This window comes from Apostichopus japonicus, chromosome 21, assembly GCF_037975245.1.
Source record: "Apostichopus japonicus isolate 1M-3 chromosome 21, ASM3797524v1, whole genome shotgun sequence".
In the NCBI taxonomy this organism is placed as follows: Eukaryota; Metazoa; Echinodermata; class Holothuroidea; order Aspidochirotida; family Stichopodidae; genus Apostichopus; species Apostichopus japonicus.
Window position 1 is genome coordinate 14917045 of NC_092581.1, and position 19313 is coordinate 14936357.

The 19313-nt window shown below is 37.7% G+C and overlaps 1 protein-coding gene across 4 annotated transcripts; it reads right to left on the reverse strand.

The window, feature by feature from the left end:
- Positions 1–575: 575 nt before the first annotated feature.
- On the reverse strand, positions 576–16705 carry LOC139962999 (organic cation transporter protein-like). 4 transcript variants are annotated; one of them, XM_071963445.1, is made up of 11 exons: positions 16594–16705; positions 13329–13803; positions 11928–12031; positions 10594–10748; positions 9546–9714; positions 7448–7592; positions 6504–6592; positions 5202–5410; positions 4544–4652; positions 2625–2834; positions 576–2287 (listed from the first exon to the last, which is right to left on the reverse strand). In XM_071963445.1, the coding sequence occupies exons 2-11, from the start codon at positions 13758–13760 to the stop codon at positions 2215–2217; spliced, it is 1695 nt and encodes a 564-aa protein (XP_071819546.1). In that variant the 5' UTR covers positions 13761–13803; positions 16594–16705; the 3' UTR covers positions 576–2214. The 4 variants fall into 4 exon arrangements, with proteins under 4 accessions (XP_071819546.1, XP_071819548.1, XP_071819545.1 ...); XM_071963447.1 differs by having other exon boundaries at positions 576–2284; positions 16589–16701; XM_071963444.1 differs by having other exon boundaries at positions 16589–16701.
- Positions 16706–19313: the final 2608 nt, after the last annotated feature.

A 19313-nucleotide genomic window follows, 5' to 3' on the forward strand; every position in this document is an offset into this window, starting at 1 on the left:
CATTTCATTTGCTTACAATTGCCGTTTATGTTGAATTTGTCGAAATCTGTTACCATAGAGTAAATGCTAGATAGTCAAGTGATTACTATAGAATTGAAATTTTGAAAAGCTTACACCACACTTTATAATGTTAACACTTTATTATCTTTGGGGCATAAATGTTTGCTGATGGGGGAGGGGATTTGTGCTTGTGTAAGAGGAATTATAATTATGCATCATTTTTTTTATTAGCTAAATTGCCGGGCAGTACAGCATTAATTATGTAGCATGTGTTCCTAAATTTAAGGCAATTTGGAATAACCCGGCCCCCCATGCCCCATGAATACGACCCACTGGTGTAGACTGCAATGTGTGAAGCTTTAACAATTCCGTATATATCTATCTACCTTTTTCTCCGGTTCTTGTGATATTGTACTCACAGTTTACCGTGTGTCCATGAGTTAATATAATCAATCTGGAAATGTTCTTTTGGTTCTGTTACGTAACAAACACGTTGCAAAACAAGGTTTATTTCAGGCTCGAATTAAAATAAAGAAACACTACAATCAGTGAAAAAATAAACAGGTCAATCCATATTATAGAAATGGCAAAATGCTTCATAGAAAATGACGAAAAGCTTACAAATGGAATCTCTTAAAAAACAAATTGTACTATTCAATAATCGTTATTAAAAACCACATTTAAAAGAAACAAAGGTTAAAAGGATGAGTATACAGACAAGAGTTCTTGCCCGACAAATTACAAAGTTTTCTTAAGCAAATTGAATTGTTATCGTAAATTGTCGTACATATTTGAAGTCATGCATTTTACTTTCTAATGAATATTTATTACGCGCAATCTTGTTAAAGACATAATCAATATTCATATTACTACTTTTTCGTAATGAAGGGTCCTCTCTCCGATCAGCTTCCCCCGTCCCTACCCCAAGACTCATAGCAAAGGTCATCTATATATACGTGCATACGCAATAGTTTTCAGTAGCTTTATCACGTACACGTTTAACATGGGCTATAGTTTAGCGAGTATTAGCTTCTTTTAGGCTGTCAAAGTTCATCAAAAATACACAGAGTGACATTGGAATGTTCCATCAATACGTTTCCACATGATCCTACTTTATCTTATAATAGTTATCATTTGTCACTTTATATGACTTAATATTGAACATTTATAGGCTACAACGTTCGATCTTTTTACTCAGTCACCATAAATATTCACTAAAATACGATTCTTAGGCGTTCATATATAGTTGCACATTAATAACATATGACGTAAGTGTGGGTTCATTTGAATGCATCTTCTTCTGGATAAGGGACTATACACTCACGTTCAATCCTAAACTGTGACAGTAAGGTGCAATGTCGTCTCTTCGTGTTGTTCATTCAGTCCATATATGAATCGTGCACTAGCCAGTTGGGACAATATCCTAAAGCTAATGCCTCTCTAAACTGTCATCCCATATCATGCTTCAAAGCACTTGTATTGACAGTACTAACAGTTCCTAACCTTTGCTCACACTGTTCATACTGACAGTTGGAGTGCTCTGTGAAGTGGGACATGACAGTACAGTCTAGACAAAATTGTCCAAACTGCATTTGTGAATCGTGTTTCATATGAAAGGTCATATCATTCTCTTTGCATAACGCACGCTATTTCATCTATGCTATAGTGGTAGACAAATAATGTGTATTTACATTATTTTTTTAAATGTCGTTTCTTCATGGTGAATTCATGTGAGGGAAGTGCCAAAATGCAAACCTGAGGTACCGGTATAGCATTTAGCAAGACATTGTCCAAAACTGTTGATCTTTGCGTTTTAAAAAAAAGTTTGATATTGCTCAAATGAAAAGTACATGTGGTGGAAACATTTGAACAACAGAGGTAACGTTTGACTATTTTATGACATTACACAGCTCATGAAATGACGGTTCTCGGTGAAGCAAAGACCGAGAACTTGATCGAAGAGTAATTTGCGCCCACTAAGACTGTGTTACAGAATTCCCGAAGAACTCGCGAAGAAGCCTCAATGGCTTATCAAAGCCGCAAGCTGACCGAAGTCAGTCTCTTAGATTCATATTTTAACGTCCATGATTATTAATTGTCAATTGTCAACAACTCTGTAACTGGACGACATACATTAATCTTGGAGTGACTCGAACTGGGGTATTGAATTAGAAAGTATACGGTTTCATGAAGGCATCCAATGGGGTTTGAGTTCTACTCCACCGTTTCATCTTTCAACTGAATATCACCCTTGCTACCTTTTCCACATCTTCCTATACGTGAGCTTCTGAGAATGAAAAAGAAAAGTATTTGCGAAATATTCACAAACCAGTTGTTTTACCGCAAAATGTGAATACATATGGTGACGGCAATGATGAATAGGATAACAATACAAAAACGCCATTTTGTCGACATAGTCTTTATCGTCGTTATTATTATTATTATTATGCGCATATGATATGATATAAAGTAATTATTTTTAAAATTACCGAAATATGAAATAAATTAATTAAATTCACCATAAATGATAAACGTCAATCTTCCTGCCACCAATAGATTTGAAAAGGAAAAAGAACTTTTCCAAATTTTAAGTCCAACTTGTTTGGGTATGAACTGGAACTTACCGTAGGAAGTTTTCGCTCTCCGCCAGTGTCGCCGTGAGAATTTTACCACGAGTTTCTGGCAATAATAACAAGCAAGTAGCTGCTATAACTTCCAGAACAGCAAACACGACCAACGGTAGAGGTTCCCATAGGTCTGCCATTATGAGCACGATCGGGGCTAAGATGCTACCAACTCTACTGGAAGTGGAACACATTCCTACGCCAATACTCCTGTAGTGAAATAATCATTTAAAAAAAATATGTCTATCCTTTAATCGCTTCCTACGTCACTGTGACGTAACAACTACGAGAGACATCGTAAAAGTTTGACATATATTACGTGACCCGTCTTAAAAAGTTAAGAATAACACAATGTTGCGAAATCGTTAAAGGTACATGATGAAGAGGCTGTTTTGTTTTCATCTATGAAAATGATATTTTTCATCAAATTCAACTCATTGATAAATTTTACTAAATAAATGTTCATCGACATTGGTCCTTCTGTGAAGCAGTTCTTCGCGCCAGACATTATACAATCATCATTCAGTTTGTAATTATGCTCACAGGCGTAGGCATTGATTTATTTTTATTTTTTTTCAGCAAGCGACGTATCCCATGGCAGTGCTCAATCTTTTTTTCAGCTGGATTATTTGTATTAGCAGAAAAGATGAAATGATCATATTTATGTAATTTTATTAATCACAAAACTTTTGACGTGAAAAAAGTTCGATGAAACGCTGCAAGTATAGTCGAATACCAATGAAAACGTAGAAATTTAGGGATCAAATAATCACAATTCTCATTCAATGACCGATCTCGCCTTCCGTAGTATTCACAAAACTAACATTATTTTGGGGAAGATCCACAAAACCTCACCGATTTTCTGTCCGTTACTATTTTAAACTTTCTGGCGCCACTAAGACAATACTCTCAGCTTATACAATTCATGAAATTTATTAACTAACATAGCCTATACTTCAAAATCTATGTTACTTTCCCGCTTGTATGAAAAATGGGTTTTGGTTGGCTTTTTTTATTATTTCATACATTAAAAGTTTGGTATACAGGTTAAGTGCAGATATTCGGTTTGAAAGGGCGACGAAAGTCCTCCAGTCACTAAAACATCCACGACACTAATGCAACAAATCACCCTTCGTAATCTTAATAAGGATCGGGGTCTACCAGGATATCTCCTGGTATCAATAATACAGCGCTCAGGCGATTCACACAGTAAAGAGTACAGTATTTCAGCGCATTGTGAAACATTTCACAAACATGCAAATTTATGCTTTTCAGGGACACCATCAAGAGATATTCTGATGGTATAGACCAAGTAACACTTATACAAAATATTCCACGTTGTTAGTCGCATTCACCAGCAATTTATGGTTCAATACTTTTTTTTATCTCGACTAACTCATTCCTTCCTGAAATGACCTGGAAAGGATAAAGGTGGTCTGTAATGGCGTCGTTATTTACAAGCTTATATTTCTGAGAATAATCTTCACTTTTATTTATCCTTGAAATGTAATACGATTCGAATTTGGCATAGTACTCAACGGGTCAACTTTCTCTATATTTGTAATTTCATCAAACTGCAACGGTTCTTGCAGAAATATGTTTCATCTCTGTATAAGGTATTTATTATTTAACAATTATAAAGACACATTTACAACTCAAATGCTTTACGGTACAATGACTTCATTTATTTATATTTTATATGTCATTTTAATCGGTTGTTTTTAACATGCATTCATAAAATATTAATAAACTTTCATTAGAAATTCACATCTTCGATGTATAAACTTCGTATACGAGGATAAACAGTGATTTTGACCCAAACATCCATTAGATATTCAGGAAATTTGTACAGCAACCAACTAAGGCACAGAGTGTATCACTTTCAGTTTGGTTTATTGTTCTTAAATCTGCATACATACCTCACAGTAGTTGGGAATATCTCCGCTGACATAATGTACAAAGTCGAAAACGATATCGTGATGAAGAATTTACCGATCATTGCTGCGGTCGTTTTAATAGCACCAGAAGCTGTAAGCGGAGATATAGGGCGATCTTACTTATTAAGGTCATCCAAAAGAGAAAACTATAAAACTTTGAAGGACTCACAAACCCCAGAACAGCTGCCATTAAGACTTTGACCATGTGGTGTTACGTGCAGTAATGTATCTCGAGTCTCTTCGAAAAGCAAAAGTTACTATACATGATCTAGAAGGACTGGTATTCAAAGTGAGGTTCGCGTACGTTTTTCGGGTTGCGAAGAAAGAAGAAATTACCGATATTTGGGGGATATATATATATATATATATATATATATGAGTTGTCTGATGATCGCTCAACGCGTGAAACTCTGAGTTACAACTACTAGTGTTCCACTAGTCTCAACTAGTCTCAACATATATTTCGCTGTCTACCGGACATAGAGCACACTGCGCCAAGATAGACGCCAACCAACCAACTATTAACTTATATATATATGTATGTATGTATATATATATTATATATATATATATATGTATGTATATATATATATATATATATATATATATATATATATATATATATACATGTATTACTCACTTAAAATTGTGGTCAAGCAAGCAATGCTTCCGATGTACATAGCCCCGGAAATCGTAAACTTTCTACCTAGTGGTGAACCAATCAGCGGGATAATCAACAGATTGGCAGGAATTTCCACAGCACCGGTCAAGAAAAACGTGACGTAATCATTGGAACCGAACTTAGCCGTGTTGAGAGATAAACCGAAATATACAAGACTAGAGACAGGCCTGTGAAGTTTCGAAAAACAGATCATGTTGGTTCATTGATTTTCAATCTGCCAGTTACTCATTGGTTTGATATAGGGCTCAGTTAGGTGAATAAATAAAAGACTAAGCCAAGGAAAAAACCTTATACTATATGTACCTACGTTAGTCTGTATAGGTAGTTGTTATGCATATCATGCATATTTCATCCCGTTTTATATAATATATATATATATATATATATATAATTTGAATAGAATCAAACTAACGACGCATTGTTTGAAATATATAGGGGACGACAAGCTTGTTTCGTGATTTCTCACTCGTCATGTGCTAATATGCGACTGTTTTAAATTGTGTTATTTGAATTTTTTGTTTGTGCGTTTGGTATGCAGCAGAAGTATTTTCTTGAATGCCTGCTATTTGACATCAATTCAGAGTGTTTGTTTAGCGTTGCTTTGATGGGTCTATAGATAAGGGGAAAAAATCCTGTGAGCATAGATTGCCACGTCTTGTGGTGTTGCTGTATGGTTGGCCGTGTTTCAATATTTTCCATTTAATATCAAAGTTAGTCTTTCTGTCCTTGAGTGACCTTGCTAAGTTCAGTCTCGTTTCCTTTGTGTTGGTGAGTATTTGAGTCTTTATAGTTGTTGTATAGTGTCTTAAATTCAGTTGCACAAAGTCAAACCTACGTTTTGTGTGTCACCGCTGTCTTTTGTTGTGATACTTGCCCAATATACACAACTCCCTCCTCCCTGCATTTCCCATTAACTTGGGGCATTGTTCTTTTATTCTACAAGTGCATTGTTTGGTTGGTAGACTGTACTGGTTGCTAATGATAGATTTGAACTTTTGATCTTTGAACCCCCTTTTGCCGTCTAAAAAGAGTAAAATATGGCGGCCATTGTTCACTTGGAAGTGAGAATGTGAAGAAACTACATTATAGTTAGAGATTATTCGATAATTTTAAGGTCATATATACTCTAAATCCAATCCAGCTTACCTTGATGTATAGTGCATTTAATAAATTTAATGAATGAATAGAGAGCATATAGCCAAACAATATCAACACGGAACGTGCTCTCGTGCAAGGCTTAGTATCCAATGATAAACTCACCAGACAAAGAAAAGAATAAATGCTGCAATTCGGAGTCTTGGTTGTCGTAGAATGTCCAAACTGGTGTAAGTTTTTTCCTTGTTTTTTTCCTAAATGATATCATAAGGAAGGAAATAGATCCTCTAGTGTATATGGACTGCTAACTTCTTATCATCAAACATAATTTGTACCTTCTTCGACTATATTATTGTAGACATAACGCCCCTCGGCAGTTGCTGACGGAGAGCAAATAAACATGGCTATACCAACTAAACAACTCGTATACTTATATCTGCGTGAATCTCCGTTATATCCGTCATTGAGATGTAACAGCTCCAAAGTATTTTTTTTTTTATTTCTAAGATTATCTAGATCTAACATACATCTAATATTTATGCATACATAAATGGCTAAATCGATCCCTAACGTTATCTAAAGTATAATGTTGGACATTATAGACATAGAACATCAAGTTGACATTTTAAGCAAAACAAAAACTCTACCCCACGCATATCCCCATCGCATGACCCGACCTGTCCCCCTCCTCTTCTACAAGAGGAATTTGCAACCAGGAAAGCCATTTCTTATATACCTCACCTTCATGTAACAATTCGAAGAGCAATTGTAATGACAATGTGAACAGTTGCGAGGAGTTTGCTCCTTAATTGCTCCTTATCGACGATTAAAGATGTTGACTCTATATCAAAACTTCGCTTCTCCAACTATATGAATGAATCTGGGTTTACTGAAATATATTCATTCCAATATTTCATAATTAAAGCTTGCAGTTTACGCATGCGCATATGAGATCATCGGATGTTCATTAGGTTTCATTCATATGGTGTTGTATATTCTAACAGATTTCCAATAACGTTCTTTGTCAATCATTTACCAATTAAGAAATGATCTAAATTTGAAATATGGATGATATACAGATCTATACAGCTATTTATCAAATGCCATACCTCGTGTTCCTTCATCAAAGATTCGGTTAGACCTTCTGGAAGTTTATCCTCTGTTTTGTTATGTTTTGCTATTTTCTTGATAATTTCTTCTGCCTTATCGAACTTTTGATGTGCCATTAGCCATCTCGCTGACTCAGGAAGAATTCTAAAGAGAACCAAGATTAGAGGGGGTATTTATTTCATTCGATATTTTTGGACTTCGTTCGTAAAACAATGGTTCATTTTCGTGTGGTCTTTTTTTGGTCTGGTGGTTGCAGAACCATAATGACACTTTCACAACACACTATTGGCATCCCCAATACCATGTCTGAGCGACGTTTGTATATAGGCCTATGTTTGTTTCTGTGTGTGTGTTAGTTCGTTGGACTCTTTGTTTGTCTGTTTGCGTGTATCATCTTGTTCTTTATGGGTAAAACATAATATAGACACATGAATGTAATTACCATACATTGAATATCATAATATGATATTACGAAGCGAGGAATTTGCCAAGGGAGGGGCGAACCTGTAGGCAAATTATCAGAGCCGTAGATTCGGCATTGGAAACCTTCTAAGCGTAGCGCCACCATGAATTGGCGCGAAGCGTACAAGAAAATTTTGGCCGAAAATGCCTCCCAGATCGCTGGAAATGGCACTCCCCAGGCCTTACAAGTTGCATCTAAGCATTTTCTATTTTGAAATTACTAGCGATATCATAAAAAGCGATACAAAAAATATGCTAAAAGGGGGGGGGGGGGGGCGGTCGCCCTTCGCCCCTCCCCCCTCCCCCTCCCCCCCTCCCTCTTGGCTACGTGCACGTACGTTTGCAAGACGTTTGCAAGCCGGCACTTTCCTAACGGACATGTGTGCAACAGGAAGGCAATAACCTATAGGGACGGCACATGTTTACATCCACATACATCCTCTTGTTACTGCACGTGTTGTCAGGCACACCATATACATTATAGTGCGCTGGACTATAGCTGGCCACTTAATTTACTGGATCCGAAATTCAATCTGAAATGTAGGTCTACATGGGTTGGGGATTTAGAAAATGAAATGAGCAAAACTAAAAAAGCTGCCTTTGACGATTCCACTATACGTTATAACTTACATGTCTAATCGCTTCTAAGCTTGCCGAAAAGGTATGAACTAGGTGTACGTACCCAGCAACTTTTTGTTATGTTATTACCACAATATGCTGTCCTCTCATATCATGATACCAATCGCTCGTACAGACAGGACGCATAGATCTTAACCTTTAGCTGATAAAAACATTATAGGTCTATTGATACTTATCACACTGTCAGTACGAGTGCTTTGTAGCAAGACATGAACGTAAAGGCAGAATGGTGCCACTCCTCTTTACCTATATATACTTTATAGGTGTACCGTGTTAGTTGACAATATGCACTATTCAAGCACTAATAGTGAAAGATTGTGTTGAGTGTAAACAGTTCATAGTTTAACGCTTTGATTCGCCAATACTGTACATGCCTGACGAGAGAGAAATCCCCGGGCATGGGCCCAATTAGGGGCGCGGGCAAGTTTGAGATGAAGAATAGTAATCTCAATTTCGTACAGTACTTAAGGAAATTGGCGACTTTCAAAGGGGCACATGTGATATGATATGATCGTTGTTTTCGGGGCCTGACCAGGCCCTCGACGCCCCTATATCATAGACTGGATTAGGGACTATAACAATAATAATGGTATAGGTTTATTGCAGTGGACGTATACACAGCAATAGCTTATACTTCTGTGAATAAGATATTAGATGAATTGTTCAAGAGACATCTGAGTTCCAATCAGCCAGTTAATTGTGACCGGCAATTTCTCCAGTGTTAATATTAAATATTCTTAACATGATATTATATTATCTAGAGAATTTTCTAACGGAACACCACTCTATATTGTCCTCTCATATATCATGCTATAAGGCGCTCGTAATGACAGTATGAACAGTTCCTAACCTATTTCTTATAGAGACATGATATCCATACTGCTCATACTGTCAGCATAAGTGCTTGAAGCATTCAGAACAGTTTATCGAAGAAAACATCCCCAACTGGGAGATTTCCACGTAAGAGTTTTTTACGCATTTCACGCATTTACTTACGGAATGAGCAAATATAATGGTAACAAACATGCAGATGCAATACGTTGTAAATATCGCCAGTCTCGGACAAGGAACGCTAAAAGAGCCAAAAGCATGTACCCTACACTAAAGAAAGTTGGTGCAGATATACCCCCGATAGCTCTTTTAGATGGCCCAAGAATCTCGGTCGCTGCAAACGAAGAAGAAAAGCAAATCATTTAGAGTAAGAATAGAGACTAAATCATTAGAAATATTATGTCATGACGAATTAACCAACCTAAAACTCCTACACACACACATATACATACATACAAATATATTGGAAATGACTTTACATTCGACTGCCAAGTTTTGCTGACCAAAAACTAATATATTTATATATATTTCCTGAAACAATACTCCTTATTTGTCAATTATGAGTCATATCTTATTTCTCTGGTTTTCTCTTATAATATATATATATATATATATATATATATATATATTTTATATATATATATATATATATATATATATATATATATATATATATATATATATATTTATATATATATATATATATATATATATTCATTTGCCTTTGTCGTTTACCTCCATTGCATATATATATATATATATATATATATATATATATATATATATATATATATATATATATATATATATATATATATATATGTATATATATATGTATATATATATATATATATATATATATATATGTATATATATATATATATATGTATGTATATATGTATATATATGTATATGTATATGTATATATATGTATATATATATATGTGTATGTATATATATATATATATATATATATATTCATTATATTTCATTAACACACACACACATATATATATGTATACACTAACCAGGGCAAAATTAATTAATGCTCATAATAGACTTAAGTAGGACCGCTGTCCTCCACCACCACCCCCCCCCCCCCCGCCAACTATGTGAGGAGCAGAATGATGTCCCCCCTTTCTTGATTATTTTAAACTAGGGATGTAATCAACGTCAGTGCTAAGCTTTTCAGCTGAATCGTAAGTTATCTTACCTATGACAAATGCCATAATGTACAACGATATGTTGGCAACTCCAACAATAAAGCGGAATAGACAGAACATCCAAAAGCTGTTAGCGAATGACATAACGAAGCCAGCGATAAGGTCAACGGTTACAGCTATAAAAAATGTATAGTATCGCCCAATTCTGTAGAACGGCAAACAAGCAAAGTCATAAAGTCATAAAGAGAAAGACGATGAGAATAATACATGTTATTACACGTATAGGGAATCCGACTTTATACTCCAAAGACATAAGTTAATTCGTGTGTACATTTACAGGTAGTCAAACGTTTCTTATCGACGACACTACTTACCTGTATAACCTCTCTCTACTATACTGCACACTTGTATTCAGCGTCTACTTGAGTCTATAGTTACTATATTAACCTGATGCACCCTCCCACGTGGATTGATTATCAACCATCAAATTTCTTTATATTCTTCTGTCTTTTGCTGTTTCTATTTTGTTTGTTTATTTGCTTAATTGTTTTGTTGTTTTTGTTATTACACAGCTATAGCTCTTGTGGTTATCTTCTGTCAACCAAACAAAGTGTTTTGTTCAGCCTGGTGGACGTCTAATACTGAAAGTGTTTGCTCTCTGTTATTCATTCGACAACAACGTTTTGATGAAAATATACGTTGCGGCTAGCCAGTATAGGGACAAATTCCTAATATGCTAATACCTCTATAAACTGTCCTCTAATATCAAGCTTCAAAGCACTCGTATTGTTAAAATACAAACAGTTCCTAACCTTTATATGATACAAACATGATATTCATGCTGCTCATATACTGACACTAAGAGGGCTCTGATGCGGGGAATGACAATACAGTGTACATAGAAACATTGTCCCAACTGTGTGGAAAAGACAACAATTTACACATGAATAATTCTTCCACAATATTTCTGCAACATGAAGTATGTGAGGGTTGACAATTCCTTCACAATCCCTCCCTCCCCTACCTCTACCCTCTCATTCCCCTCCCACCCCCCCCCTTCCCCTTCCCCTGAAAATGGTTATCTATATATATCAAGAGTTGCTACATAGAGATGACCGTATATATTTTCTACATTTTTTTGATAACTCCTATCCGATGACATTGCATTTTTGGACTGGTCTTTCTTGGATGCGATGTTTATTCTTATTCTTCGTTATCTGTATGTTCCTCTTTTGTTATAATTGTTATACGATAGCGGTTTAACGGTTTCAAAACAAGAGGTTACTTTAAACATAATTTGATGATTTTGCTGTTGTTGTTCCACACATAAATTGCTTGTACACATTAATGGTGTTGCTTATTGAATGATGGCCTCATAACTCACATATCTGCAAGAGATCCAGACGCCCAAGAACCGATCAGATATCCGAAATAAAAGATAGATTGTGAAGTAAATGCTAAATGTTTATCACCACACACAATATCGAACTGAAACGAAGAAAACGATACTTTTGAAATGTTAGCCGCCAAAGCAATTACTATATAGTCAAATGCGTATCTGCTATGCACTAGATGCGGTTTAATTATATGCAAGATGTATATAGTCTGGCACAATGTCCAGTATAACGTTAATTATCTACAATTAATGGAACCTTCATTGGTAACCTACATGATGTGATTAATAATGTTAGTACTCTGCAAGTAACCTGCAGGATATGATTAATGATACTGATAATCTACATGCATGTAACCTGTATTGGTAGCCTGCACAATATGATTACTGATGTGAGTAAACTGCAGGTTACCTGCATGATGTGATTAATGATACTGATAATCTGCATACAGGTAACCTGTATTGGTAACCTGCACAATATGATTAACGATGTTAGTAATCTGCAGGTAACCTGCAGGATATGATTAATGATACTGATAATCTGCATGCAGGGTAACTTGTTTTGGTAACCTGCACAATGTGATTAATGATACTGATAATCTACGTGCATGTAACCTGTTTTGGTAACCTGCACAATATGATTAACGATAGTAGTAATCTGCAGGTAACCTGCAGGATATGATTAATGATACTGATACTCTGCATGCAGGGTAACCTGTATTGGTAACCTGCACAATGTGATTAATGATACTGATAATCTACGTGCATGTAACCTGTATTGGTAACCTGCACAATATGATTAACGATGTTAGTAATCTGCAGGTAACCTGCAGGATATGATTAATGATACTGATAACCTGCCTGCATGTAACCTGTATTGGTAACCTGCACAATATGATTAACGATAGTAGTAATCTGCAGGTAACCTGCAGGATATGATTAATGATACTGATAATCTGCATGCAGGTAACCTGTATGGTAACCTGCACAATATGATTAACGATGTTAGTAATCTGCAAGTAACCTGCAGGATATGATTAATGATACTGATAACCTGTATTGGTAACCTGCACGATGTGATTAACGGTATTGGTGCACCGGTTCTGAGCCGGGTATGTCGGTAGGACGGTCCTTCCATTGATTGAGGATAATATACAATGTCTGTAGCTTTTAAAGCGCCCACCTATGCATTTGGATTAGCTTGCAGAGCTGCATTATGAGTTTTAGCTCTTCGGAATAGGTAACTTGGCAAAAACAAGGGCAGCAAAATAGGCGTATAGTAGCCTACAAAATGAATAGCACTGCTGACTGTAATGTTTTGTTACAGCATTAGCGGATAGTTAACAACAGCCTGGTATGCAGGCTAAAGTAGAACCAGTTGAACATTCTTACGTCATTGACAATGGTGCTCTTGTATTGGCTCTGATCGTAGATCCATCCACTGGGACAGCCTCTCGTTGAATTTACTGCATCACCTGCAAAGAATTCATCAGAGAAGTCAGTCGGATATTCGGTGTCGTATATTTGACATTGGGAATAAACCGGATTCCCAGCGGCAGTTACGTGTGTGACGGGAATCGATGCATCGCGATACTGATGAATACATTCAAGGTATTCGGTTGACCGTATTGGCAAAGAAGTGCAGTTTTCAAACGATTTTGCCCACTCCGGTACTGCACACCAGTGATCCATATTAGCGGTTAGAAAAACAGCAATCAACGAATGCATAGCTTCCGGTATCATTGCCATGGCAACAAGAGACATGATGAGAATCTGGTAGGGCCCCATCTCCCCGATCAGTCCCAGAACTTCGTCAAATTTCATTTTGAATGAGATGCTCCAAATTGGTCGTTTCTTGAACCAAAATCTGTCAAAAGAAAGGTCGAAATGATATAACATTAACAAGGTGAACATATCAAATTACTCTCCTTATTTTCAAACACATCAATATGTTTCCAAACTTTGAATGAAATTTCTAGAAATATTGAGCGTAGAATATAAAAAAAAACAATTTTTCAATAATTAAGTAAATAGATTATAACAGAATGGGAATTTTTTCCCCGCCATTCAATGTTTGCAAAAGCCTAAATATAACACTAGGAAATTACGCATATCAGGTGCAAGAAAAATTATATATGTGAATACTAATTATAACAGGTATATTATAAACTTATTTATATTTCAAAATTGCTTTTTACATATGATTAAATTCTACATAACATCTTCGTGAGAAAAAAGACTGAGCGATGAATTGATTTAGAAATGATTTAGAAATTGGTTTTAATAATACAGTTCTTGCGTTATAGTAGCCGGGTTACTTATTTTTGAACTATAGGATGCAAATCTTACACTAATTTGTATTTAGGCGTTTACAAAGCCTACCCCGACTCATATGGCTTCAACTGCGTGCTGAATACAGTTAAAATATGTAGTAGTCTATACACAAATTACGAAAGACATTGACCGTGTTCACGTGGACTTTGACTTTAAACATCCTCATAAAACAAGTCAACATGTGTGGTACCACAATTAATTTCTCCATTGACTTACACATTGAACTATACAAGCGGCCCATATGCATGCCAACTCCACGGAAGCATCAACATGATTCATTATGTCAGGAAGCATGCCAAAAGAATCACTTCATGTTGGGTCCAGTTAGGATTACTTCTCGAATTGAAGGGTTAACCTTTCAGGCGGAAGTACACCAGTGTAATTGGGGATATGTTATCAAAACAGAATATTTGATATACACCTACAAACTCATTGTATACTAAGAATAAGGCACTGAGGTAGTTTAGTATCTACCGGCACAGATCAAGACAGATTAAAGCGAATCAAGATTAGGTAGGATCATCTCTACTTTGTCTGCAAAATATGCATAACCAAAACCAGAAACGTTCAGCTGTTTGTCCAAATGTGTGTTTCGTTGTCTCTTTGTTTGTCACATTTATTTACCCTTTGATTAGTAGGCCTACTTTGGTTGTTTATTTCGGGATCATCATATCATATCGGTTTATTTGGGTTTTCATATTTTCAACGGTATACCTTTGAATAACTTATTTCAGTGACAACAGATCGACACTGCGGAACTAAAGGTTAACAACTCAAGCCGGCGATAAGAGATAGGGGAAAGGTAGCCTATATCAACCCTTCAGCAAACAGGGAGTTCCTGCCTGCTCCACATATGCTATAGAGAAATGATTAATGGACTGCTAGATGTTGTCCAAATGTGTGTCGGAATTTAATATCTGTTCTAGGAACCATCAATCATAGTTCAAGATATAGCATCACGATTGACCTCTAGAGTAAGGCAAAATGGGTCGCCGGCGTAAGACTGGCAGTGTTCGATACGAGTGGCGGGGCCTACAGTGGAGTGACGACTTTCCTTACTGGTTTCGAACCGCTGGACGGGCAGTCGGTGTCCGTGGGCTGGTTGGTTGGGTTGGGGGGGGGGGGGGTGGGAGTACACAACAGAAATACTGGCAACGTTGACCGTAAACATACAGTTGCGGTTCTCATGTTAATGCTTACTAAGCTCGCGAAGTACACAAATATCGCTGAAGCAAGATCTTTTTTATACACACGCTTTATACCTCACAGCTAAATTGCAACCTCACATCGACTGAGAAAATAAAATACACACACAACATCGTAATAATGATGAATCGATAAGCGACCGGATTCATTTATAAACGCCAAGACCAATCACATCGAAATCATAAGCTCAAGCCGACACACAATCGCTAAACATTTCTCTTACTGACCTTCGAAGCAAATCCTCTATAACAATTCCAAGTAGGCCCAGCCCGCATTGCAAATCGCAAGTCTCACATACAAGCAGTGGCGTCGCTAAGGGGTGGCCTGGAGGGGCACGTCCCCTCTCAAAAATCGTGCCCCCACCCCCAGATGCGATTTGTAGTGTTAAAAAAATACTCAAACAAAAACTTTATTCGCCACAATTAAAATCATCGGACAGACTAAACCCGAACATTCTTGAACATAAAGTTACTTCAAGTTGCAAAATTTAGCACCAGATTGCATCTAAGGACCCTTAATTAATAAAATAATTCTCAAAGGGGAGGGGACACCCCCTTGGACCCCTCCCCAGGACGGCGTTCACAAATAAACATTGTGTGCCCTAATTAAGTGATGTGCTAACCCCCCCTCCCCCGCCCCCTGTGCCTCCTAAGATTGAAATGTCTGGGGAAGACACTGCATACGAGCGAGGCCTACAGATAGCCAAAAGCTTAGACAGTTTCCTCTAATCCCAGAACTAAAAGCATTTATTCACAACTTCCCAAGCAAACGTTACTAAAATAGACGATGAACCAATCTCGATATATATATTTTTCTCTGCAGTGTATAACGTTGAATTCTTAATGATACTCTTGACACAGCCCAACATGTTGGTGCCTCTACCCCAATATTGGCCTTGTATATTTGCATATTCTCAAGCGATAAAGCTAACAAACGACATAGTTTATACACATCTTACTCGCATGATTAAAGTAAGTTAAGCGATTATTTGTTTGTTTTTAATCCATTCACAATGGCAACGTTAAAACTGATTTCTATAGTGTTACCAATAGAACAGGCACCATATTATGTTTCCTTACAACGAGTGTTTACAATGTTTTAACATTACCTACCGTACCGTTTTAGAGTGTCCCTTCAAAACACTTTATTCCAACAGAGCAGAATGTTAACTGTTTATGCTGAGCGTGTGATTACGACTTATGAATGACTTATCAAGCCACTTTGTAAACTTATAGCAAATTGCATATAAGCTATAACATTGAGTTGGCGCCATATCATTTTGATCAAGTTTATAAATTTGTATGGAGTACTTGGGTAGCCATTAGAAATCAATGTTATTCGTAAAACGTCCGTGTCTTTATATATATATGGATGGCGCACAGTGTTAAAGGGGTACCATGGACATTATAGGCACGGTAGAAGGGTGCTAAGGTTGTGAGGAGACAAGTAAGCGAGGAACAAAGTAAATTGATAAATAATGTTAGTATTTCAACTGAACCGATTACAAATATAAAAAACAGACAATGCACCATATGCACTAATGAACAACTGGGACTCCTGTAAAAGGATTACCGCGGTGTTTCTTTCAACCAACGGTATTGTACCAGGGGCTGTGTTATTCCGCCATCGGTACTTTCCGCCATAGAAAATGTGCACTTTGCGCCATGTTACCGCCAAATTGTACACGTGTATAGTTAGTTCCATTCTCACATATTTGATTTTGAATGGCAAAAGAAAAAAAGAGAAAAACATGGTTGAGCGCCTGGGGAACTGCCCCCCGAGGCCCTGCCCATGCCCTCTTTTCGTCCCGTAGGACATGGCGAGGAGTTAGTTCCATTGATACCTTCTAAATAGGTTACACATTGGGTGTTCGCAACAGTTTAAAACGGCTCTCAGCAGTCTGTCCGTTGGTCTTGTTCCGGTCTCGTGCTCATCCCAGTACCTAGACAGTCTAGCCTGTATATGGATTTGTAAACCTTTTGCAGTTAGAACCTTGATTCGCAACGCAACACTATAAACACACCTACGTACCTTATTCACAAGTAGCAATTTATAAGCTTGTTTATAAGCTGTTTTAAATGATCAATCAGAATCTTACACGCAGACAATGATACACGCAGACAATCAGGCACGCGGCCAATGAGACGATGGGACGCACAGATAATCAGTCAATGAGCCTAAGCCTATGAGACAATGAGACAATCAGCTATAAGCCTAGGAGACAATGAGACAATCAGCCAATGAAACAATTAGCCGATGAGACAAACAACCAATGAGACAATCAGCCAATGAGACAACCAGACGATCAGCCAATCAGACAATCAGCCGATCAAACAATCAGCCAATCAGACGCTCAGCCAATCAGCCAATGAGACAATCAGCCAATGAGACAATCAGCCAATAAAACGCACAGTCAATAAGACAATCAGACCATCGGACAATCAGCCAATAAAACGCACAGTCAATAAGACAATCAGACCATCTCACAATCAGCCAATCAAACGCGCACCCAATCAGACGCGCAGATAATCAGACGCGCAGATAATTAGACAGTCAGACAATCAGACGCGCAGACAATCAGACGTGCAGACAATCAGACGCGCAGACAATCGGACACGCAGACAATCGGACACGCAGACAATCGGACACGCAGACAATCGGACACGCAGACAATCAGACACGCAGACAATCAGACACGCAGACAATCAGACACGCAGACTATCAGACACTCATCCATTCATACACGCAGACCATCAGACAAGCAGACACGCAGTCAGTCAGACACGCCGTCACAAACAATCAAATAATCAGACATGCAGCCATTCATACGCGCTTCCAGTCAAACAATTATATACGAAGTCGGTCAAACAATCAGACACGCAGACAATCAGACACGCAGACAATCAGACGAGCAGACAATCAGACACGCAGACAATCAGAGACTCAGACTATCAGACAATTAGACACGCAGACAATCAGAAACGCAGACAATCAGACAACAAGACAATCAGACACGCAGACAATCAGACAATCAGACACGCAGACAATCAGACAATCGGACACGCAGACATTCAGACACGCAGACAATCAGACACGCAGCCAATCAGAGTCGCAGAGTATCAGAGACGCAGAGTTTTAGACCCGCAGACAATCAGACCCGCAGACACGCAGACAATCAGACACGCAGACAATCAGACACGCAGACAATCAGACACGCAGACAATCAGACACGCAGACAATCAGACACGCAGACAATCAGACACGCAGACAATCAGACACGCAGACAATCAGACACGCAGACAATCATACACGCAGACAATCATACACGCAGACAATCAGACACGCAGACAATCAGACACGCAAACAATCAGACACGCAGACAATCAGACACGCAGACAATCAGACATGCAGACACGCAGACAGTCAGACACGCAGACAATCAGACACGCAGACAATCAGAGACGCAGACAATCAGAGACGCAGATCATCAGAGATGCAGAGATACAGAGACACGCAGACAATCAGACACGCAGACAATCAGACACGCAGAAAATCAGACACGCAGACATTCAGACACGCAGACAATCAGACAATCAGACAACAAGACACTCAGACACGCAGACAATCAGACACGCAGACAATCAGACACGCATACAATCAGACAATCAGACACGCAGGCAATCAGACACGCAGACAATCAGACACGCAGACAATCAGACACGCAGACAATCAGACACGCAGACAATCAGAGACGAAGATCATCAGAGATGCAGAGATACAGAGACAGGCAGACAATCAGACACGCAGACAATCAGACACGCAGAAAATAAGACACGC

Excerpts from the sequence above, each read along its gene's own strand:
- LOC139962999 (XM_071963445.1), bottom strand. The coding sequence starts at position 13,760 with ATGAAATTTGACGAAGTTCTGGGACTGATCGGGGAGATGGGGCCCTAC. Across the intron at positions 6,593-7,447 it reads CTTTGATGAAGGAACACGAG|GAAAAAAACAAGGAAAAAAC; the intron begins GTATGGCATTTG and ends GATATCATTTAG. Across the intron at positions 2,835-4,543 it reads ATATTCCCAACTACTGTGAG|GAGTATTGGCGTAGGAATGT; the intron begins GTATGTATGCAG and ends ATTTCACTACAG.